The sequence below is a fragment of the Rhamphochromis sp. 'chilingali' genome (assembly GCF_963969265.1).
Source record: "Rhamphochromis sp. 'chilingali' genome assembly, chromosome: 2".
NCBI lineage: Eukaryota > Metazoa > Chordata > Actinopteri > Cichliformes > Cichlidae > Rhamphochromis > Rhamphochromis sp. 'chilingali'.
This window is the reverse complement of record NC_137930.1, coordinates 41,654,572-41,678,811: the sequence shown is the minus strand read 5'-3', so window position 1 is coordinate 41,678,811 and position 24,240 is coordinate 41,654,572. Positions and strand designations below refer to the sequence as shown.

At 47.8% G+C, this 24,240-nt stretch overlaps 1 protein-coding gene across 12 annotated transcripts in view; it reads left to right on the top strand.

The window, feature by feature from the left end:
• Positions 1-23,056, top strand: part of apc (APC regulator of WNT signaling pathway) — a 31,541-nt gene extending 8,485 nt beyond the window's left edge. The window contains exons 2-19 of one of the 12 annotated variants that reach the window (XM_080876584.1): positions 10,049-10,201; positions 12,109-12,168; positions 12,314-12,401; positions 12,477-12,687; positions 13,028-13,136; positions 13,219-13,332; positions 13,404-13,466; positions 13,561-13,611; positions 13,702-13,788; positions 13,877-14,054; positions 14,131-14,331; positions 14,409-14,504; positions 14,622-14,761; positions 14,850-14,927; positions 16,165-16,281; positions 16,363-16,577; positions 16,660-19,615; positions 20,362-23,056. In XM_080876584.1, coding sequence (XP_080732710.1) covers positions 10,067-10,201; positions 12,109-12,168; positions 12,314-12,401; positions 12,477-12,687; positions 13,028-13,136; positions 13,219-13,332; positions 13,404-13,466; positions 13,561-13,611; positions 13,702-13,788; positions 13,877-14,054; positions 14,131-14,331; positions 14,409-14,504; positions 14,622-14,761; positions 14,850-14,927; positions 16,165-16,281; positions 16,363-16,577; positions 16,660-19,615; positions 20,362-22,296 — 6,834 coding nt within the window. In that variant the 5' untranslated portion in view covers positions 10,049-10,066 and the 3' untranslated portion in view covers positions 22,297-23,056. Of the gene's footprint in view, positions 1-663; positions 786-10,048; positions 10,202-12,108; positions 12,169-12,313; positions 12,402-12,476; positions 12,688-13,027; positions 13,137-13,218; positions 13,333-13,403; positions 13,479-13,560; positions 13,612-13,701; positions 13,789-13,876; positions 14,055-14,130; positions 14,332-14,408; positions 14,762-14,849; positions 14,928-16,164; positions 16,282-16,362; positions 16,578-16,659; positions 19,616-20,361 lie in introns of those variants that run through there. The other 11 variants (XM_080876594.1, XM_080876587.1, XM_080876585.1 and 8 more) reach the window with 11 other exon arrangements.
• Positions 23,057-24,240: the final 1,184 nt, after the last annotated feature.

Below are 24,240 nucleotides of genomic sequence, written 5' to 3'. Positions count from 1 at the left end.
AGCTTTAATGCATATAAAAACAGCTACTTGTTTAAGTAAAATGAGTGGATGGGTGTTTTTTGTGCTAGTAAAGTTGTGGAGTTGTATTTTGTCTCACAGAAATTATATAGTCAGTTATATCGTTATCGCAAATTTTCAAATGTATATCGTGATAAATATTTTTGGTCATATCGCCCTGCTCTACTTCCCACCTCGAAAAGTACTCTGCAAAATAGTCAAGAAACCTGCTGAAGGTGGAAGAAGCAAATTTGTTTGACTTGAGGCAAAAACACAAAAATATGTTGTCGAGATTGACCAGGTGACAAAGGAAAGAGATACGAGGAGCTGATGTGACCCAATGACATCACTCATTGTGTGTTGATGACATGAAGAGCAAACGGCGGAGGAGAGTCAGTGATGTTTACTCTCTGACATGTCCTCACAGTGCAGAAACTGTGTTATCCTTTAACCCACAGATGTTGAGCTCACCGTCTCATTTGATCTCTGAACCCACGTCTGTGTGTGCGTTGGTTAAAAACACTAAAAATGGTTCTTTGAGCTTTTATCAGTAAAATAAAGGTTCACCTTTTACTTGTGTGTGTGTGTGTGTGTGTGTGTGTCTCAATAACCCGGTCAGTCTGCCTGCAGAGCCTGCTGCAAAGCATGCTGGGAGCAGTGGGGGCTGCCCCTCCCTTCTTTGCCTATGTGTGTTTCTGGGCTGTGATTGGCTGCCTGAGAGCCCAGCTGACTGCACTCTGTCTCTCAGACGGAGAGAGAGGCAGGCTGATGGAGGCGAACGCGATGGGGTGAGCTGCCATTTTCTGTCTTTATCCTCTATCCCTCCATCCTTTTTCCTCCTTTGTATCTGCCAAGGAAGAGGAGGTGGACGGGAGGAAGTAGGAGGGGGGAGAGCGGAGGGAGGGTGGAGGTTTGGGGGGGAGTTCCTTTCATTGTGCTGTTGTCGTTCTCCAGAGGATTTAATTCATCCTCTGTTTGTGCTGCAGACGAGGAGGAGGAGGAGGAGGAAGGGGGGGGGGGTCGTTGAGAGACTGAGAGGATTGAGGGGGTGGGTGGGGGGTGATGATGGAGGGATGAAGAGGAGGAGGTTCAGAGATGATGGAAAGAGGAGGGAGAGAAAATGGCGTCTGGCTGGTGCAGGAAAGAAGAGATGTTGTCTGTCCTAGTTATTGATTGCTGTGTCAACGGCAATAATCAGCACCTGGATCAATAACTTTACCAGTATCATATGGTGTACTGTTATTTTAGTACTGTATGTAGTACTGCTGGATTCTTTGTTGGTGCAGCAAGTTCAATTTGATCTTCTGATTGTTCAAACCTGATCAGTGTGATCAGATATTTATGGATTGGTGCTGCAGAGGTCAGTGTGTCGCCTCACAGCAGGAAGGTTCCTGGTTCAGCTGGCACCAATCCTTTTGTGTGCAAAGGTTTCATTATGTATATCCCATCTAGTTAAGGGCACCCTGTTAGGTTATCTGTTGATTCTGTGGTTGTGGCGTAGATAAAGCACTGTGATTGGTCAGTAAGAGGTCAAACTATTTGTGCAGGTGGAGCTGAGAGGCTCCGCCCTCCCTCATTGTAACTGCGTTAGGACCTCCTGTGCTGATTGGCCGTCCTGTCACCAGGCAGGCAAATAGCTTGTTTTAATTACAATTTAGATGTTTCTATATTTAGCTCTGAAGATCATCAATAATCTAAGCTCTCTGTAATTTCAATTATTGACATGAAAGATCAGCTGACCCTCCAGATGTGATGTCATCATTGGGCCGAATTCATTTTAAGGTTAAACAGGAAGTGATGTCATATGTTTACAGTGGGGCAAAAAAGTATTTAGTCAGCCACCGATTGTGCAAGTTCCCCCACCTAAAATGATGACAGAGGTCAGTAATTTGCACCAGAGGTACACTTCAACTGTGAGAGACAGAATGTGAAAAAAAAATCCATGAATCCACATGGTAGGATTTGTAAAGAATTTATTCGTAAATCAGGGTGGAAAATAAGTATTTGGTCAATGACAAAAATACAACTCAATACTTTGTAACATAACCTTTGTTGGCAATAACAGAGGTCAAACGTTTACTATAGGTCTTTACCAGGTTTGCACACACAGTAGCTGGTATTTTGGCCCATTCCTCCATGCAGATCTTCTCGAGAGCAGTGATGTTTTGGGGCTGTCGCCGAGCAACACGGACTTTCAACTCCCGCCACAGATTTTCTATGGGGTTGAGGTCTGGAGACTGGCTAGGCCACTCCAGGACTTTCAAATGCTTCTTACGGAGCCACTCCTTTGTTGCCCGGGCGGTGTGTTTTGGATCATTGTCATGTTGGAAGACCCAGCCTCGTTTCATCTTCAAAGTTCTCACTGATGGAAGGAGGTTTTGGCTCAAAATCTCACGATACATGGCCCCATTCATTCTGTCCTTAACATGGATCAGTCGTCCTGTCCCCTTGGCAGAAAAACAGCCCCATAGCATGATGTTTCCACCCCCATGCTTCACAGTAGGTATGGTGTTCTTGGGATGCAACTCAGTATTCTTCTTCCTCCAAACACGACGAGTTGAGTTTATACCACAAAGTTCTACTTTGGTTTCATCTGACCACATGACATTCTCCCAATCCTCTGCTGTATCATCCATGTGCTCTCTGGCAAACTTCAGACGGGCCTGGACATGCACTGGCTTCAGCAGCGGAACACGTCTGGCACTGCGGGATTTGATTCCCTGCCGTTGTAGTGTGTTACTGATGGTGACCTTTGTTACTTTGGTCCCAGCTCTCTGCAGGTCATTCACCAGGTCCCCCCGTGTGGTTCTGGGATCTTTGCTCACCGTTCTCATGATCATTTTGACCCCACGGGATGAGATCTTGCGTGGAGCCCCAGATCGAGGGAGATTATCAGTGGTCTTGTATGTCTTCCATTTTCTGATGATTGCTCCCACAGTTGATTTTTTCACACCAAGCTGCTTGCCTATTGTAGATTCACTCTTCCCAGTCTGGTGCAGGTCTACAATACTTTTCCTGGTGTCCTTCGAAAGCTCTTTGGTCTTGGCCATGGCGGAGTTTGGAGTCTGACTGTTTGAGGCTGTGGACAGGTGTCTTTTATACAGATGATGAGTTCAAACAGGTGCCATTCATACAGGTAACGAGTGGGGGACAGAAAAGCTTCTTACAGAAGACGTTACAGGTCTGTGAGAGCCAGAGATTTTCCTTGTTTGAGGTGACCAAATACTTATTTTCCACCCTGATTTACGAATAAATTCTTTACAAATCCTACCATGTGGATTCATGGATTTTTTTTTTCACATTCTGTCTCTCACAGTTGAAGTGTACCTCTGGTGCAAATTACTGACCTCTGTCATCATTTTAGGTGGGGGAACTTGCACAATCGGTGGCTGACTAAATACTTTTTTGCCCCACTGTAGCTGATCTGGGGGTTACACTTAGAATCACATGACCAAATTATCAGGTGCTCTTACAGATCAAAAATGTCATTGGTGAGCTGTGTGCTGCAGTAAAATACAACATTGCTCAGCTCAGGTCTTGTTCTGACATATGGCATAGAAACTAAACATTTAACAGTGTTTCCTGAAAACCCTCTCTTGTCTCATCATTTCCTAATTACATTTAATTTTACAATAATGGATTCCACAGCAGTGGGGAGTAGATGTCATCAAAGTAGATTTCTTTCTGAAAGTGCTGTAACTAAGCTTAAGAATGTAATTCACTCGCTGTTATCTTCAATGCTTTGTATCAACACAAAGCAGAGCAGCTACCTGAACGCTACTCCAACAGAGGTTGGTTATCTTGTTAATAATTTTACCTCCTCACTATGTATGGATACTGTAGCTCCAGTGAAAAAGAGAGCCTTAAATCAGAAGTACTTGTCGCCCTGGTTTAACCTTCAAACGTGCACCTTGAAGCAGATAACTCGTAAGCTGGAGAGGAAATTCTAAATCATTAATTTAGAATTTAGCCTGGAAAGTAATTAAAATTACCCTGGGTGGGTAGGGGGTGGCAGCAGTCTTCCACTCCAACCTCTGGAGCCAGACAGCATTTTAATTCATTTTAAAGCAGGATGCTTAACCTTGTCCACCCTAGTTGAAAAACTGAAAAAACACTGTTAATTCTTATTATCTATCGTCCACGTGGGCCTTACACAGAGCTTATGTCTTATTTAATGCTTAGGTCAAACAAAATGCAATGTTCTGAAGACAGTTTAATATGTCAATTAGTGATGTCCAGCAGGTGAAAATGCAAGCTCCATGAACACGCACAGCTGTGGATTCCAGCTGCTTCGATGTTATATGTATGATTTCTATACATTTTACGTCAGATAAAAACTTTGGTTGTAAGCTTCAGATAATTATTTAATAAAAGCTAGATATTTTAAATGAGAATGAGAAAGTATTTCTTTGTGCCCCCCTTTCCCTGTTAATGCCCTACCTGGCCCCCTGGCAAAACTTTGCTAGACCCGCCCCTGCACAGTTACCAGCTGTCAGCTACTTAGAAATAAAGGATCCTGGTGTTATTTGTCTCTCAGAAACAGTTCATAACTTCCCTACAACTCATTCATGTCACCTGTTCAGCTCTGATGATTCAGTAAGGACATCTCCTGGTTTCATCTTCATGTTTCCCTCTCACCAGATAACCAAACCAATATCATGACCAGCAGCTTTACAGCTGTGGCTCCAGCAAACATCAGCTACTAGAAAGTAATATTAAATACATTCTAACAAAAGCTGATCAAGCTTAAACGTGCTGCTGTTGTTTAGCGCGACATCTGCTGGTTTCCTCTTTCTGGCGCAAAGTGGGCGATAAACAAACAAGAGAGACGATCAGCTGATCATTGATCCGTTTGTAACTCCGAAATGACAACACAGGCACGGCTTCTTCAAGACGGGCGCTTCGCTGCATTTATTGAACGCCGTGAAAACTACAAACATAAAACACAAAGGCTTTAAGCGCTTCAGTCTATCAAAAGTAACACTTGTGCTTTAACAACAAAAATTACCTCGTGGCCGCCTGCCACTTCGGAGGTCCTAGAAGAATAGCTTTACAGTCTTGTGCATTCTAAATTAAAACATAAAATAATTAGAACACCATACATTACAAATTTTCACAATATCACAATACAGTTATGGCAAATGACAAATACCTTGTACCACTGGTAGACTAACCAGGCCTTTGCAGATAGCTCGCTGGACTCCTTAGCGTGATTATTAAACGTGGGCTCACAGCCTATACTATCACGCCCAAACCTCGCGATAATAGCGGTGTAACAAAACTGGTTCTTTGTGACAAGATAAACACACCCTTACAATATTGACCACAGAAACGTACGAGCAAGAACATTTTAACTGCTGGAACCATCTATTAAACTTCTTTATACATAAGCCATTTCTGTGACACTTACACCGTTTCATGATTGAAGTAGCAACAGGAGAGGGAGGGGAGAGAATGAGAGGCAGCTGTGCAACGTAACGACAGAATAAATCCAGCTTTGTGTCTTTTTCCAATCAAATCAAATCAAATCACTTTTATTGCCACATCACATGTGCAGGTACATTGGTACAGCACATGTGAGTGAAATTCTTGTGTGCGAGCTTCACAAGCAACAGAGTTGTGCAAAATACAATAATGTAAACAAGCAAAATACAAGAATGGCTACATCTGAAACTAATAAATATATGTACAATATATAATAGTATATGCATTTCTGGATGTGTATACTAAATATTTTTCTATGTGTGTGTGTGTGTACACATATTTTACAAATTAAATAGAGTAAACAATGAATAGAATATATAAAATAAATAAAATAAAATATACAGAGTGAGACATGTGCAAAACAGTGGCATTACTGTACAGTATGGAGTGCATAATGTTGAAGTTCCAGTAGTGAAGGTGAGGTGTCTATGACGTGTTCAGCAGTCTGATGGCCTGGTGGAAGAAGCTGTCTCTCAGTCTGCTGGTACGGGACCGGATGCTGCAGAACCTCCTTCCTGATGGAAGTAGTCTGAACAGTTTATGGCTGGGGTGACTGGAGTCCTTGATGATCCTCCCCGCTTTCCTCAGGCAGCGCTTCCTGTAGATGTCTTGGAGGGAGGGAAGCTCACCTCCAATTATCCGTTCAGAGCACCGCACTACTCGCTGGAGAGCTTTGCGGTTGTAGGCGGTGCTGTTGCCATACCAGGTGGTGATGCATCCAGTGAGGATGCTCTCAATGGCACAGTGATAGAAGGTCCTGAGGATGCGGGGGCTCATGCCGAATCTTTTCAGTCTCCTGAGAAAGAAGAGGCGCTGCTGCGCCTTCTTCACTGTTTTGTTTGTGTGTACTGACCACGTAAGATCCTCAGCCAGGTGTACGCCAAGGAACCGGAAGCTGCTCACTCTCTCCACAGCAGCGCCGCTGATGGTGATGGGGGTGTGTACTTCTCTGCACCTCCGGAAGTCCACTATCAACTCCTTTGTCTTTGCGACGTTGAGGGTGAGATGGTTGTCTTGACACCAGTGGGTCAGGGCGCTGACCTCCTCCCTGTAAGCCGTCTCATCACCATTGGTGATAAGACCCACCACTGTAGTGTCGTCCGCAAACTTCACAATGATGTTGGAGTTGTTAGTGGCTGTGCAGTCGTAGGTGTAGAGTGAGTACAGGAGAGGGCTCAGTACACACCCCTGTGGAGCACCAGTGTTCAGTGTGACGGGGGATGAGGTGATGCTGCCCAGTCTGACCACTTGGCGTCTGTCAGACAGGAAGCTAAGGATCCAGCTGCAGAGGAAGCTGCTCAGTCCTAGATCCTGCAGTTTCCTGTCCAGCTTCGAGGGAACGATGGTATTGAATGCTGAGCTGTAATCTACAAACAGCATCCTCACATACGTGTCTCTCTTCTCCAGGTGTGACAGGGCAGTGTGTAGTGTCAGGGCTATGGCATCATCAGTGGACCTGTTGTGGCGGTATGCAAACTGTAGAGGGTCCAGTGAGTCGGGTAGTGCAGAGCAGATGAAGTCCCTGACCAGCTTCTCGAAGCATTTGCTTACGATGGGGGTCAGGGCTACAGGTCGCCAGTCGTTCAATGAGGAGATGGTGGAGGATTTGGGTACAGGGACGACGGTGGCCATTTTGAAGCAGGCTGGGACTACAGACAGAGAGAGGGAAAGGTTGAAGATGTGTGTGAACACTCCAGCCAGCTGAGCCGCGCATGACTTGAGGACGCGGCCGGGAATCCCGTCCGGACCAGTAGCTTTGCGTGCGTTCACCTTCCTGAAGCACCTCCGCACATCCTCCTCAGACACAGTGTGCGCACTGACGTCATCCGCGGTGCGCACACTGTCCGGTCTCACCCCCATTCTAGCTGAATTACGGGACAAACTGTTCCTTTTCAGCTCAACACGAAACGCGTAACATTTTCTCTGAATGCGGGACGATTCCGTCTTTTTACGGGACGGTTCAACATCAGTAACATCAAAGCAGCCACCTAGCTGTATAGAAACTCCGTCATGCTAGCTAGTAGTGATATGCAATACCACTGATTTCCTTTCCAATCCGATACCAAGTAAAATTCAGGGTGGTATCGACGATACTAATCCGATACGATACTTTGTACAAAAACGTATTTTATTTATTGCATCTTTTATTGTATCTCAAATTATAGCGTCATAATGATTACAGGACATCAGATTACTTGTTCTTACCTAATAATGCAGAATTAATCATATAGAAATAAAAAACCTGAAGTTGTGCGCTATTTGAACACCTTGCTCGCCTGCAGCACTAAAGGACTCCGTGAGAGACGTTTGTCTTGCCCTAGCAGCACCTGTCCCTGTCCACTCCTCCTCTTCAGTTCACCTCAACATACGATCGTCTTTTTCTGTGATATGATTTGCTCTGAGATGTTTGACAAGGTTAGTGGTGTTGCCACAACACCTCACTTTCTTGCCACATGTATCGCAAACCACGTCTCGGCTGTTTGTGGATGTAAAATACGTCCGCACATGACTCCATTTATGTTCAGCCATTGTTGTGAGTGCGCACGCCAAGGGGCTGCGAGGCATTTATACAGCCGTATTTCGCACATGACTATGAAAGGTGGAAGAGGAAGTAGTTCCTTCCAATGTAGACAATCCGAATGATATAGTTTCTTTCCACTGTGTTCTTGTTAATGATAAACTACAAATTTACCCTAAATTACTAAAATATCGATATTTTAATGTGAGAATCGATTCTAGAACATAAATGACTGGTATCGGAGGAATCGATATTTCAGTATCGATCCGTACATCCCTACTAGCTAGCATGCAGTACGAGTTATTGCAACTGACTAAAAAGTCAGCACAACGAAAATAAACTCTACCTAAACGAAATCTGAGGAAGCACCGCCATAGCCATCACCAAACAACTGAGTTATTTTTACACACCGACCAGCATCTGGCCAATCCACCACCTTTCATTGTTTATACCGTTACAAAGAAGAAGAAAAAAAAGAAGTCACCGGGCCACCGAGCAAATGCCCAGTATGCCCGATGGCCAGGTTAACGTGCCATCAGTTAACCCGCATGCGTGCCAACTGTGGCACGCGTGCCTAGGGTTGCCGACCCCTGATTTAGTCTTTTTCTCCAATGAATCTTTCTGAGTTAACTTCAGCAATTACTTTCTCCTTCAACCTCCATCATCAAACCATCAACATGTCTTTTAGACCTTATTCCTACAAGACTGCAGTCCTGTACTACAAGCCTTCAAGCCAGCAGTAGTTAAACTGTTATTTAAAGAGCCATCTGTAGACCCAACGGTCTTAGCTAATTACAGGCCAATCTCCAACCTTCCTTTCATAACAAGAATCCTTGAAAGAGTAGTTGTCAAACAGCTAACAGATCATCTGCAGAGGAATGGTTTATTTGAATAGTTTCAGTCAGGTTTCATAGCTCATCACAGCACAGAAACAGCTTTAGTGAAGGTTACAAATGATCTTCTTATGGCCTCTGAGAGTGGACTCGTCTCTGTGCTTGTCCTGCTAGACCTTAGTGCAGCGTTCGATACTGTTGACCATAATATTCTATTAGAACAAATAGAGCATGATGTAGGTATTACAGGTACTGTGCTGCAGTGGTTTGAATCATATCTATCTAATAGACTCCAATTTGTTCATGTGGTGGTCCTCTTCACACTAAGGTTAATTATGGAGTTCCACAGGGTTAATGTTAATAATGTTGATAATAAAATAATAATACCATATGAACAGCTGCACAGCATCATGGGAAACAACAATAAAGCAGGCTGATGTGTTTATGATGTCACTGCAGATATTTGTGTTCTAAAACGCAGTATGGGAGGAAGTGAGCACTGAGCGTGCTCTGAAGGATGACGCTGCTTCAGAGGTCGTCGTCTTCACCCTCATTTGCTGGGACACCATGGTCTGTAACGCTGTCGCTCGAGTGTTTCATTTCATTTTTGATCGCCCACTCTGTTCCAGCCACATGATTGGCGGAAACAGTGTTGTTCTCTCATTGGCCTTCCACGCTGTCCTTCGAAACGTGGAGGAATAAGGTCTGTCAACTTTGTCATGTCTCACTTTTCTTTCGAGGAAAAGTTCCTCAATGATTTATCGTCATTTTAATTTTACACGTTGGTTCTGATCTTTTGTGACATTATCTCCTGTGACGCTTATACTGCGGTCACACTGTCTCTGTACCATTGCCATGGTAACATGTTGCAGGGTCCATTAATAGTAGTCTTTGTACAGAGGTTTGCTCTGGGACACAAGAAGTGTCAGTAACTGCTGCACTTCATCATTATTATCTTCAACAGACCAGCTGTTCCCATATGGGTGGGGCTTCAGGTGTGGGTGGGGCTTTTGAGTGGTGGTTCTCATGTTTATGCAGATGTTTTGTGCTGCAGATCAGTAAGCTTATTGATTACTGGCTGCTGGCATCTCTTTAATAAAACTTTATTAGTATCTAAGTTCAGGTATTGTTGTTGAGTTCAACTCCGCCTTTGAAAACACGTAAACACTCCTGTCCTTGCCCACATGCACTCTGATTGGCTGCTGTCTGTCTGCAGGTCACACTCGGGTCCAACATGGCGGCGGCGTCGTATGACCAGCTGCTGAGGCAGGTCGAGGTGTTAAAGATGGAGAACTCAAACCTGAGACAGGAGCTGCAGGACAACTCCAACCACCTGACCAAGCTGGAGACAGAGGCCTCCAACATGAAGGTGAGTGCTTATCTGAGCAGGTGCTGCTCTGTGTGCGTGCCTGTGTGTGTGTGTGTGCGTGTGTGTGTCTAATGGTTTAAATATATTGATCAGTCAGGCTCTGTAGGTGGCAGCGCTCACATCAGAAACATCAGATGTTCAAAGGTTCCCTCAAACTTCCAGTTAAAACTGCAAACAGATAAGATTTAAATAAAGTTTTTTCAGTCTGTGACTCACAGCTGTTTTAAACTTTATCAGTCTGTTCCAGTTCTCTTCTTGAAGTTGATTATCTGCTAAAGCTGAATTTCTGTTTGCCATAAGAGGGCGCAGTGACCACAACTCAGTGTAAAGACTGTATTAAAATGATGGCCATTAAAATTAATAAAGGCTTTTTTTTTTTCTTTTTTTTTAAAAACTTATCACTAGGGATGGGTACCGGTATCCGGTGCCATGATGGCACCGGTTCTGACATAAACGGTAGTAACCAGACCGAAAAGCAGCGCACATTTCGGTGCTTTTTTTTTTCGGTGCTTTTTTTTTTTCCTGAGATGTCATACACTTTGGATTCTAGCCAATCATTTTACCTTTGCAAGTGTAGTAGGCGGGCCCAGGTACGTACGTTCTTTTAGAGCAGAGCTACAGATTAAAAACGCCCAAGGTGAAGCGGTCAGAGGTCTGGCTGTACTTCACAGCAAAAGCTGCAAACTCAGCAGCCTGCAACAAGTGCTTTAAGGTGATACTGTGCAAAGGAGGTAACTCCTCGAATCTGATGAAACACCTGGTGACGCATAGCGTTTTTTTTATAAGCTGAGAAATGCGCCGTATTTGATAGCTTGCTGCGAGACCTCACGCCGTGCACATCTACTGCGGGTGTGGTGCCTGTTATCGGACCGGAGTTAGCAACATCCCCCAAAAACACGAAGAGGAGAGTCCTGGCCCCTAGCCCTGCCAGTGTAGCAGAAATGATGACGGATGATGATGCAGCAGCAGCTGTTCTTCTCTGCGTGAGTAGCTTAATGTTGTTCATGTGTAATTTAGGTTGAGTAGGCTAACCGCGTTATTACATTAATGCATGTAAGGTGAACTAGCAAACAGCGTCGTAGTTCCATGCAGCTGTCTTCTTGTTTGATGGCAGATACTCCCTTCACCCTGGCCAAAAAGGCTAAAATGACCAAAGAAAAAGTGGAAAACAGTTAAACATGAGAGGTTTTTGGACAAAGTTTGTGTTCTCCATTCTTTAAGCACCGGTTTGAGCACCGGCACCGTTTCAAAAGTACCGGTTTGGTACTGGTATCGGATAAAACCTAAATGATACCCATCCCTACTTATCACAGGGTGTCACATGTGTGTTCATACGTGTGGCCACGCCCCTGCTGTTGCAGTGATTAGTCAGCTGACTGCAAGAGCAAAACTTTATGCGTGTGTGTGTGTGTTTGTTTTGCGCTCTCTCTCTTGCTCTTTCTCTCTGCGTATGCAACCGGTGTCTCTCGCCCTAAGGCCTAGAATAGCTGCACTGCTGTTTTTGTCCAATCACGTGCTGCGGACCGGGAGAATGAGCTCGTTGTTGTTGGTCAGAATGAGGCGTCAGAGGATCTTTGGCGTGATATGGAGGAAACGGGCAGAGTGAGCACTCTGTCCTTTTAACTCTTTTTCCATCAGTTTTCTTCTTCCTGTTTGCAGCATTTTGTCCTCTTCCTCTCTTCCCTGTGATTTTACTGAACTTCGATTCTTCATATTTTTCCTGCTCCGTGGAGCTCATCCTGCACGTTTTCAGCGTGTTGGAGTTTCTCTCGTGGTCGGTCATCTTGAAGTTGGATCTTTATTGTTCATGTTTTTTGTTCTCGTTATTGTCCCGTCCTTCGTCTCCAAACACACCCTCACTTCCTACTTCCTGTTTCCCATTTCCTGGTTTGTGTCGATGAGTGAAGACGGTCAGAGTGAGTTTGGTTTCCATCATGTCTCTGTTTGAACGCTGCCGACTCATCGTGGTGAGTGATCTCTGCTTTATTCTGAAAGCGACGCGTTTTGTTCTGTGTGCTGCAGAAACAGCGTGTGAGTGTGTGAGAGAGAGTATTAGAGGGTCAGAGTAGGAACTGATTTTATCCTCTTTGTTTTCTTTCTCATTGTGAGCAGGAAGTGCTGAAGCAGCTTCAGGGCACCATAGAAGAAGAGTCTGGGGAGGCTTGTGGCTCTCAGCTGGAGCTCATTGGACGGTTAAAAGGTGAGTCTGACACATCCAGACGCAGGTCGAAGAAGAAGCAGCTCAGCATGTGCTCACTGAGTTTCCCACCCTCAGAGCTGAGTCTTGATTCGGCCGGCTTTAAGTCCCGATCCCGCCCTCTCCTAGCCCCCGGCTCCACCTCCTCATCCTCTGGAGCTCCTGTAGGAGCAGTGGGAGGCTCCGGAGCTCCAGGCCCCTCAACAAGTGCTGCCTTTCCCAGGAGAGGGCTGCCATCTGCGGGCAGAGACGGCCACGACCGCTGCCTGGAGGAGCTGGAGAAAGAGAGGTAATACTGCGTAGCAGTTAGAGCACTACAGAGTACTGAGAGTACTGTAGATACTGAGAACACAGAGAGAATACAATGGAGTAGTGAAAGTATTGAGAGTACTATGAGCATGTTTACGCTAAGCTACAAATGCACACAGTAATGCTTTAGAGGTATTACTGAGGATACTGCTGATGTAGTAGAACCTACATATATCACAGAATATCAAATGGTCAAATTGTTTTTAGCTGATGCAGAAGGTCAGACTATTCAGTTTTCTAATTGTTTCTATGTTTTATTTGCTTCATTTGTTTTTCCCGCCTATTTCTCCTGCCCTGTGATTGGCTGCTGCCCTTGGCAGGTCTCTCCTATTGGCGGAGCTGGATAAGGAGGAGAAGGAGAAGGACTGGTACTACGCTCAGCTGCAGGATCTCACCAAGAGGATCGACAGTCTGCCGCTCACTGGGAATGTAAGAACTCCTGCAACGGTGTGGGAGTGGGCTAGAGTCAAACTGGTTAATGTTAATGTGTTAATGAGGGCATCCGTGTCAGTTCTCTCTACAGACAGACTTAAATCGCCGTCAGCTTGAGTATGATGCCCATCAGCTGCGAACAGCGATGGAGAAGCAGCTGGGCTCCTGTAAGGAGATGGAGAGGAGAGCTCAGGTAGGAGGAGCTCACCTGCGTCTGTACCCGTATCTGTAAATGTGTTTTGACACCTGTACTCTGTGTTTCAGACTCGCGTGGCTCGGATACAGCAGATAGAGAAAGACATCCTGCGGCTCGGGGCCCGGCTGCAGGTAACCTCACCTGTAAGGATCATATGCAAACACCTCACCTTACACGCTCATCTGTTACCCAGCCTGCGCCTCACTTTCTCTCCTTTCTCTCCAGGTTGAAGGTGCTCAGGGGGCGAGCGAAAGCAGCGGATTGGCTGGGGCGCAGGTGAGCAACTCGTCATGTAACATCACTTGGAATCTTTACTTTGGAATCTCTTCTTTGAACCTGATTTTTAAACCGTCACTCCTGCTGCAGAGCGCAGGCACTCGTTTGGATCACGAGCCAGCCAATGAGACGAGCTATTCTGTGCCTCGACGAATCACCAGCCATCTGGGAACCAAAGTAAGTCTCCTTGACAACAAAACTGCTTCACCTGCGTACCGTTTAACAGTGTCTCACATGCGGGGTACACCTGTGTCACCCCTGGCAGGTGGAGATGGTGTACAGCCTGCTGTCCATGCTGGGGACACACGATAAGGACGACATGTCACGGACGCTGCTCGCCATGTCAAGCTCACAGGACTCGTGCATTGCTATGCGTCAGTCTGGCTGTCTGCCGCTGCTCATTCAGCTGCTGCATGGCAACGACAAGGACTCCTTGTTGCTAGGTAACGGTCAAGTCGTTCAGTAGTGATACATATGCCTGTTGTCATGTGACCTCACTCGTTTTCTTGTGTTGCCTAGGTAACTCCCGTGGCAGTAAGGAGGCACGCGCACGGGCGTCAGCGGCGCTCCACAACATTGTGCACAGTCAGCCGGACGATAAGAGAGGGCGGCGAGAGATCAGAGTGCTCCACCTGTTGGAGCAGGTGCGCCATTACTGCGAGGCATGCTGGACCTGGCAGGAGAATCATGAGAGGGGTGTCGACCAGGAGGACAACCCCAGTGAGTGAAGTCACACACGTGCCCACCAGTGAGTAGTCAGCAGATGTTATGTGTGTAATGTGTGTGTGTCTTCTCAGTGCCGTCCCCTGTGGAGCATCAGATTTGTCCAGCCGTCTGTGTCCTCATGAAGCTGTCCTTTGACGAAGAGCATCGGCACGCCATGAACGAGCTCGGTGGGTTTCTCTGGGTTTGCCTCCCTGTTTCCCGCTCCGTCTCATTTCCTGAACCGTCTTTCCTGCTCCTTGCTTCCTGTTTCCTGTTGCTCACACTGGGGTGTTCTGTCCCTGCAGGCGGTCTGCAGGCGGTGGCGGAGCTGCTACAGGTGGACTGCGAGATGTTCGGTCTGAGCAGCGATCACTACAGCATCACTCTGCGGCGATACGCTGGCATGGCACTCACCAATCTCACCTTTGGAGATGTAGCCAATAAGGTAAGAGGAACTTAATTTACTTTTTCGACTGATTAACCAATCAGATGAAAGGAAGATGATGACCCTCGTGTTGTATTTTTTTTTTCAGGCCACTTTGTGCTCTATGAAGGGCTGCATGCGAGCAATGGTCGCTCAGCTCAAGTCTGAGAGTGAAGACCTGCAGCAGGTAAGCACACATGGCTCCACCGCCAACCCATTATGTCACAGCGTTAGGGCTGCTCAATTAATCGAATTTTAATCACGATTACGATCTGGGCTTTCAACGATCATTAAAAATGACTGAGCCGATTATTAGCCCCTCCCTAATTTATCCGCGACACCTTAAAGGCCGGTCCGTGAAAATATTGTCGGGCATAAACTGGTCCGTGGCGCAAAAAAGGTTGGAGACCGCTGATTAAGAGGACCCGAGGGAAGCTCGGAAAGCTAAGCAGAAGTTATTTGGAGAGTGACTGCCGTTGGTTGAAAAGAGAGTTAAAAAAAAAAAAACTTCAGTGGTGTTGCACACTATTTTATATTATTTTTTAAAGTCATTGTTAACCCTTTAAAGCCGGTCAGAGCAGTAAGCTCCGTTTTGCGTAACTATTGTTAAATCCCTGTAGAACCTGAACCGTGTAAGCTAGCGCAATAATTTGTTTTGCATATGAAACCGGAGGAGTTGTACTTACATCTTATGCCATCAGCTTGTCCTCGGTCACGGTTTCGTTTCACATATAGCTTTGCAAAAATTGCATAAAAAGCGCTTGCAGGAACAAAAACATAATATTCCAGAAACACGCTTTGCCGTTCCTATCAGCTGTTCGTAACACTTCCCACAGTGAAATGATGCACATGCTGTTTTCTTTGCAAATTTGCATCATAGGATTGTTTTTTGTTTTTCCTGCAGTATATAAAAATTGCTGTATCTCCAAAATAAAACTATGAAGACACTCAAAATAAATTTCCTGTGGTGGGAAACTATTTTTTGCAACTTTATTGTATTTAAAGTTTTGAGGGATAAACCTCTTAAATTTCTCCAAGTAGAAATATATGTAAACAAAACAAAAGCGATTTTCAATTTTTTTTGTAGTTTATTGCACTTTTTTGCAATTTATGTAATTACTATGGACTTAATGCATACATATTATTAAAATATGGGCTATAACAGTTGTATTGATGTATAGCAACTTGAAATGCTCCCACAAATGGCACTACAGCATGTAAAAAAATAATATAAGCTCTGGTGGACTTGGTTCTATAGTAGGTCTTAAAGGGTTAAATAAATATCGTCAAATAATCGTGATCTCAATTTCAGTGAAAATAATCGTGATTATCATTTTTGCCATAATCCAGCAGCCCTACACAGCGTCCACCTGTCCTTTAGAAAGATTTGTTAAGTGACCCCTTGCTGTGATTCGCTGTTTCAGGTGATAGCTAGCGTGCTGAGGAACCTGTCCTGGCGTGCTGATGTTAACAGTAAGAAGACGCTACGTGAGGTCGGCAGTGTCCGAGCGCTGATGGGCTGCGCTCTCGAGGTGCAGAAGGTAAACGTTCTGTTCTTCTCCTGTTAATGTATCTACACTAAGCATGCTCTGAAACCATTTCTTCTTCCTGTCCTTCTACAGGAGTCGACGCTGAAGTCTGTACTGAGTGCGCTCTGGAACCTGTCGGCTCACTGCACAGAGAATAAGGCTGATATCTGCGCTGTGGACGGTGCTCTGGCGTTTTTGGTGGGGACACTGACGCATCGCAGCCACACCAACACACTTGCCATAATTGAAAGTGGTGGTGGCATCCTGCGAAACGTCTCAAGCCTTATCGCCACCAACGAGGCGCACAGGTAAAGTAAACTTGGGTAAACAAAGCGTTGGATATGAACTTGCACTGTCTCTCTGACTATTCTCCCTGTTCTTGTCCTGCAGGCAGATCCTACGGGAACATGGCTGCCTGCCAACACTGCTGCAGCACCTGAAGTCTCACAGCCTGACCATTGTGTCCAACGCCTGTGGCACGCTCTGGAACCTCTCTGCCCGCGACACCAAAGACCAGGAGGCCCTCTGGGAGCTGGGCGCCGTGGGCATGCTGCGCAACCTCATCCATTCACGCCATAAAATGATCGCCATGGGCAGTGCCGCTGCGCTGCGTAACCTGATGGCCAACCGCCCAGCACGCTACAAGGATGCCAGCGTGGTGTCTCCTGGTGCAGGCGCCCCATCACTACAGGCCCGTAAACAGAAAGCTTTATTCGAGGAGCTGGATGCACAACAGCTGTCGGAGACCTTCGACAACATCGACAACCTGAGCCCCAAGGCGGCGCACAGGAAGGGGCGGGGCTGTAATGGTGCCACAGGAGGAGCAGGCAGCGTCACGCGCTCATATACCAACACGCCGGTGCTATCGAGCCCAAAGAATGGAGACGGATCAAAGAGGGCAAGCGAGGAAGCAGCATACACTCGCTCAGTGTTCCCGCCCAGCGTGCGGGCGTCCAGCGACAGCCTTAACAGTGTGACGAGCGCTGATGGTTACGGCAACCGTGGGAAGACCAAACCGTCCTCTGAACCCTTCTACTCGTCAGACGAGAGCAGCGCTAACAAGTGTTGTGTCTACAGGAAGTACCCAGCTGATCTGGCCCATAAGATACGCAGCGCCAACCACATGGCGGACGATGACGGCGGAGAGCTGGACACGCCCATAAACTATAGCCTCAAGTACTCTGACGAACAGCTGAACTCTGGGCGCCAGAGCCCTAATCATCGCGGCGCCATTGAGAGCGATGATGACAGTGAGCAGGACGCCAGACTGAGGAGGAACGACGGCAGTGATTCAGCAGCCGGTAGCGGGCACATGGCAGCAGTTTCGCCTCCACGCTATGTCGTTGTCACAGCAACATCGAATTATGGTACAGAGTCTACGACCGAGCAGCCAATCGACTACAGCTTAAAGTACGGCACTGATGCCACACGTAAAAAGCTCTTCAAACCAGAGGAGACCGCCTCCTCCTCTATTCCACCACCCCCATCAAACTCTGCCAGCAAGCTCCGCCCACCACCTCCTCCCAGCACCCGGGGGGCGCCAAAAAGCAACCAGGAGTCGACACAGACATACTGCGTAGAGGACACACCCATCTGCTTCTCCAGAGGCAGTTCGCTATCCTCGCTGTCCTCTGAAGAGGAGGAAGACGGTGATGTCATAACAAGAAAGAGGAAAGGGGGGAGCGGCGGCGGTATCGACTACCCAACACTCCCTGTCAGTGAGAAGGACGCACATGAGCAGCAGCAGCGAAAAGAGGCTGAGAGCCAGACCACTGCTGCACCATCCACACGGGGGCGCCGTAGCCACCACCACCACCATAGCCATCATCATCACCACCATCACCATGTGAGTTCATCAGGCGCAAGGACTCCTAAGAGCCCGCCGGAGCAGCCGTACGCTCAGGAGACACCGCTGATGTTCAGCCGCTGCACGTCCGTCAGCTCGCTCGAGAGCTTTTCCACCTCCTCCATTGCCAGCTCCGTGCGTTCCAGCGAGCCCTCCAGCGGCATGCCGAGCGGCGTGGTGAGCCCCAGTGACCTGCCCGACAGCCCAGGTCAGACCATGCCACCAAGCCGTGCCAAGACACCACCACCGCCGCAGAAGACGAAGGAGGAGGAAAAGGCCAAGAAGAAGGATGAGGAGGAAAGCAGTGCCGACGTACTGCTGCACTTTGCCACCGAGAGCACGCCGCATGGCTTCTCCCGTGCCTCCAGTCTGAGCGCACTCAGTCTGGATGAGCCCTACATTCCCGCGGAGATGAAAAAGAAGAAAGAGGAGGATGAGGGTGGGGTTGAGGAGAGGAAGGAAGAGCCTCCTAAACCCATCCTTGATGAATCAGATGATGACGATGACATTGAGATCCTGGAGGCATGTATCAACATGGCCATGCCCAAATCATCACGGAAACCAAAGAAGCAGCAGCAAGCAGCACCACGGAAACCAAGCCAGCTTCCTGTCTACAAAATCCTCTCACCTCAAAGCCGTGCCCAACCGCAGCCCAGGAAGGACATGCCGCCGCCGGAGGAGGTGCCCAGAGTTTACTGTGTGGAGGGAACGCCGCTCAACTTCTCCACTGCCACGTCTCTTAGTGATCTGACCATTGACTCCCCACCCAATGAGCAGATGGGAGCGGGCCTCGTACCTGTAGCCCAACCCACCTCTGCCCCTAGGAGAAGGGCAGGGTTTCCTGAGGGCGAGAACGGAGATGACATTCTTGCCGAGTGCATTAGTGCTGCCATGCCCAAAGCCAAACCCAGGAAGCCTGTCAGAGCAGCGGCAAACAGCGAGCACTTGCAAACCCCGCCTTTACCGCCTCCTCTCCCTCCAACGGCCCCGTCTCCCCTTGGCCCGCAGCAGCAGAAGAAGAAGCCAACATCGCCTGTGAAGCCGATGCCTCAGCGGGCGCTGTATGGCGTCACCACAACAGCAGCTGCAAAAGCAAAGCCGGGATTCGCATTTGACTCGCCGCGCCACTACACGCCGATTGAAGGAACGCCATGCTGCTTCTCACGCAATGACTCACTGAGCTCGCTGGACTTTGATGAAGAGGATGGCGGCGAGAAGGACGAAGAAGAAAAGAAGGCAAAAGAAGAAGAAGGCAGGAAGAAGAAGCAGCAGACAGCTGCCGTTTTTCCACGCACAAAACCACCGACCAATCAGACGGCCACGGACGAGAAGCAGAAGTTCGCTATTGAGGACACGCCCGTATGCTTCTCCAGGAACTCCTCGCTGAGCTCACTGAGCGACATCGACCAGGAGAACAACAACAAGGAGTTTGCCCCACCCCCGCCGGAGCAGCAAGACAAAGGCAAAGAGGGGGCAAAGTCTCCACCCCCTCCAGCAGAGGTGTGTCTAGATACTTGAGTAAAGTACTTAGAGCAGAGAGTACACAGAGTAGTACTCAGTGTAGAGCAGGGGTGCTCACACTTTTTCCGCATGTGAGCTACTTATAAAATGACCAAGTCAAAATGATCTACCCACTACAAAAATCCAAAACATATACTTATTTATAAATATATTGAGGATTCTTTATATCTACAATGTATATACATGCATAACCGCAATATCCAATATTTCACAACACAATTAACTATGTAAATTTTTTGTCATTACCTGAGTTTACTCTGATGACTTGCACTGAATTGAATCAGCCAGGGATGCATAGTCCGGACAGTAGCTGCTGACGGCCAGGTTTAAGAGAAAAAACCGAGAGCTAAAAATTGGAGTTAACTCGCTGACTAGCTTGTCAGTTTTACTACACTTCGTGCCGCTGTTTGCGCATGCGCAGCGACCTAAGCGTCAGAAAAAATCTGCTGTCATCTGACTGGCTTCCCTGTATCAATCAAGTGACGGGATGGATGATAGGCTGGCATCTATTTTTTTAATGCCATGCGATCTACCAATACTACGATCGACGTATTGAGCACCCCTGGTGTAGAGAGTACACAGAGTAAGGCGTAATTAGTGTAGTGTGTACTGTTTACCTTGTTTACTTGTTACTTTGTTACTTCCTGGTGGAGTTACAGTTTTGCTTCACAGAAATGTATCAGTCTTGTGACAGATGTCCCTCTGTGCTCCTCTATCCCTGATAGGTGGAGTCAAAGCCTCGCCCCCCTGCGGCCACTGGCTATGCACCTAAAGCCTTTCATGTTGAGGACACACCCGTGTGCTTCTCCAGGAACTCCTCGCTGAGCTCACTGAGCATAGACTCGGAGGACGACTTGCTGCAGGAGTGCATCAGTTCCGCCATGCCCAAGAAGAAAAAGAAAACCACCACCCTCCCTGTACCCGCCCCGCCTCTATCTGTCTCCAAAGCTGAAGATGGCATTCTGGCTGAGGAGGAGCCTTCAGATGCACCAAGGAGCCCTGCCTCTCCAGATTCAGAGTCCTTTGATTGGAAGGCCATCCAAGAAGGTGCCAACTCCATCGTCAGCAGCTTGAATGCCGCTGCTGCTGCTTCCTCACTCTCCCGCCAGCCATCATCAGACTCTGACTCGGTCCTGTCGTTGAAATCTGTCGGCTCGCCCTTCCACCTTACAACAGCTAATAACAACGAAGAGGAGGAGGAACCAGAGGAGAAGACAAAGCGAGGCGCGACGATCCTGAAGCCTGGTGAGCGCAGCACGCTGGAGGCCAAGAAGAAGAGAGAGGAGGAGGAGGAGGAGGAGGAAGCGAAGGCTTTGAGGGGCGGGAAGAAGGTGTACAGGAGTCTGATCACTGGAAAGCCAAGAGCGGAGCCGGCAGCCAGGGGGCGGAGCAAGCCCCGAGCAGCTGCTGTGGCCAAAGCTCCTGGAGGCAGCGATGTAGATCGAGTGGGCGGGTCCTCTCGGGACTCCACCCCATCTCGCTCCACCCCAGCACCCAGTCAGAAAGGAGGGAAGCTCTCGCAGCTGCCACGCACGGCTTCTCCAGGAAGTGCATCATCATCCTCTGCATCCAGGACCACTAAACCCACCACAACCCCGAAGAGTGGTGGTGGCATCCCGAGAAGCGAGTCCACATCGAGAGTCAGTGGCTCCACTGCCGCCAAGAAGCAAAAGGCGGAGCCTGAGAAGCCGGCACTCGTAAGGCAGTCAACCTTTATCAAAGAAGCTCCGAGCCCGACACTGAAGAGGAAGCTGGAGGAGACTGCAGTGGCAGCCGCTCTCGAGTCGCCATCCAGCCCAGACTCGCCACTACCTTCAACTGCCAGGAGAAACGACGTCAACCGTTCACACTCTGAAAGCCCGTCACGCCCACAGGAAGTGACATCATCTCGCTTCAGCCGCACCGGCACCTGGAAACGGGAAAACAGCAGCGGGGGAGGCGGAGCCAGCAGCGGGAAACACTCAACCTCTCTGCCGCGCGTCGGCACCTGGAAAAGAACGGGAAGCTCATCGTCCGTGCTGTCAGCATCCTCCGAGTCCAGCGAGAAGGGACGGAGTGAGGAGGAGAGTGCCATGAGATTGAAGGGAACGTGGAGAAAGGCAAAGAGCAGCGGCGACCCATTCAGCAACCGAGGCTTCGCCGACAAGTCCGAAGATGTGTGGGTCCGGCTGGAGGACTGCCCTGTCAACAACCCCCGCTCCTCCTCCTCCTGCTCTGCCCGCTCGCCTACTGCCATCAATGCCCCACCCATCATCGACAGCCCCGCTCCCTCCAAGATCCCGTCTTCCTCCTCCTCTTCCTCCTCTAACCTTAACCTGCGCCGCAGCTGCGAGAGCCTTGACGAAAAGCCAGCGCCGATCGAGAGCCGGCCGCAACAGCCGCCGCACCAGCAGCAGCGCGCTCAGCAGCGCAGCGGTGCCGTTGCGGCCCGAGTCAGCCCCTTCAACTACACGCCAAGCCCAAGGAAGAGCAGTGCTGAAGGCACAGCACCCACTACCACCACATCATCTTCCACTACCCCTACGCGGCCCTCCCTTATCCCCACCCCAATCACGAAGAAACGCGAGCCAAAGGGAGGCGAGGGTGGTGGCAGCAGTGGGGGCGGTGGCAGCAGTGGGGGCGGTGGCGAACGCGGCTCATACATCGTGACATCTGTGTAAATATGCAAGACCAACAGGAAATGTTTATGAGATGAACTGTACAGAAAGTGAGTGTATTTAAGTGCTGTGCCCACCCCCTCACCTGCTCCTCTCTCCTGATTGGCTGCTGCCAGCTGTCCATCAACTCAAAGAAACTCTAACATGAACTTTTTATGTTTTTATACCACTAAAGATGTGTAGCGCTTAGCTCTGCCCCCTGCCTTACCCTGCATGGCCCCACCCCCCTAACATGACAGTAACCATGGACACTGATGATGATGATGTTGATAATTCAGCGCCTTTGATAGTTTTTCATGTTTTTTGAGTTTGGTTCTGAACAGAACAGTTGGATCCAACCAATTAGTGAGCCCCCTCTCAGCTTCTGACCAATCACATTCAGTGTCTTTGAGTCAGTCAGAGACCCGCCCTTCAGTTGGTCATCTGTTCTGTCAGAACCTCTCTTCTTCTTTGGAAGTCTGCTGCTGACTCGAATACCTGACCCACCTGAGACGGTTGACGAGGCTTGGCAGAAGACTTTCTGTGTGTCGCCATGGAAACAGATAACACTGTAAACCGTAAGTTATTGCTGTAAACTGAACTGAAGCACATAATTTAAATGAGCAGATTTTTGGTTCTTGATTTTAAATCTGAACATTAAACGAATGCAACATGATACCAGCTTTCTGTTTTTACTGATCCACTTCCTGTCTGCTGTCTGATTTCATGTGACAACATAAATCTGCTGCTCTCTGTGGCTCTGTCAATAAAGTTTGAAACACTGGTGTGACCTGTTTTATTGCAGCTTTAAACAGGAGGTAATGAAGACGATTATAGCCAATCACATTTGACATCTTAGGTGCAGAAAGTTGGTCTCGTGATCATTACAAACTTTATTTATAAAACCTGTAAAAAACATCAAAAAAGTTGATGTGAACCGAGAGTGAGGAAATCATCTGAATGCTATCCAGAATATCCAGACTACAGGGAGACCCCCCCTGTATTCTGGATAGTATAAGTCAAGCTGAGTCGGCTGGTGGGATTGGGCACTGTATAAATATAATTGAATCGATGATGATGAAACGTGTTGGTGATTTTAATGTGTGTCGCGGTTTGGAGCTGATCTGTGGATGAACAGGAAGGTTTAACTTTCACTGGATGTGAGAAGTGAAGGAAAATCTGAGTGAGGCTTAGACTGAGTAGTCTTTAAACAGCCATTCAGCTGCTGTGCTGCGTAAACACCCTGCTGAATAAAGAAACTCAGTCACACAAATGTGTAAAGCAGCAGGTGATGGCGTCTGCAATCTTGGAGAAAGCTTTAGGTAGGTCCTTAAAATCAAAGCAAAAACATTGAGGATTCTTCAGGTCAGATCCAACAAATACTGTTTCATCCAATGAGAATCGTCTGCTCTGAAGGTTTGACTGGAACACTGCTGCCTCTTTTTACCGTTTAATGTGTTTCATTAATGTTCATGTTTCCTCCATTTGTCTCCTCCTGGACTCAAACAACAGGAGCAGCTCTGGGTTCAGAGGAGCTTCTCTGAAATCATTCAAATCTCTGAGGTAAAACTCAGTGAAGCCACTGCTTCAGCCCCTGATCATCTCCTCCAGCTGCAGGCCCTCCAGATTTTCACCAGAAAGTCAATACTTGCTGTGAGTGCTCCTCATCCTTCAGCTGAGCTCTCTGAGCAGCTCTCCGTCATCTCTGTGAGGGTCTCCCACTGTAGTTTCTTGAAGGGCATTCAAAGCTGTTGTTTGGATGTTTCTGCCTTATGTTGTGTGCTCTGTCAGGATGATCCCACACTGAACTTTTACTCACAGGTCAAAGTTCAGAGGTCAGGTACAAGGACTGGTTTGAACACATGTCAAAAAAAGCCAAGGAAGAATTTTAAACTTTCAGAAAGCAGGAGAACTTTTGCTCAAGGGCACTTTTAAAATAACCAGAAGGTCTGACTCAAGACTTTTGCA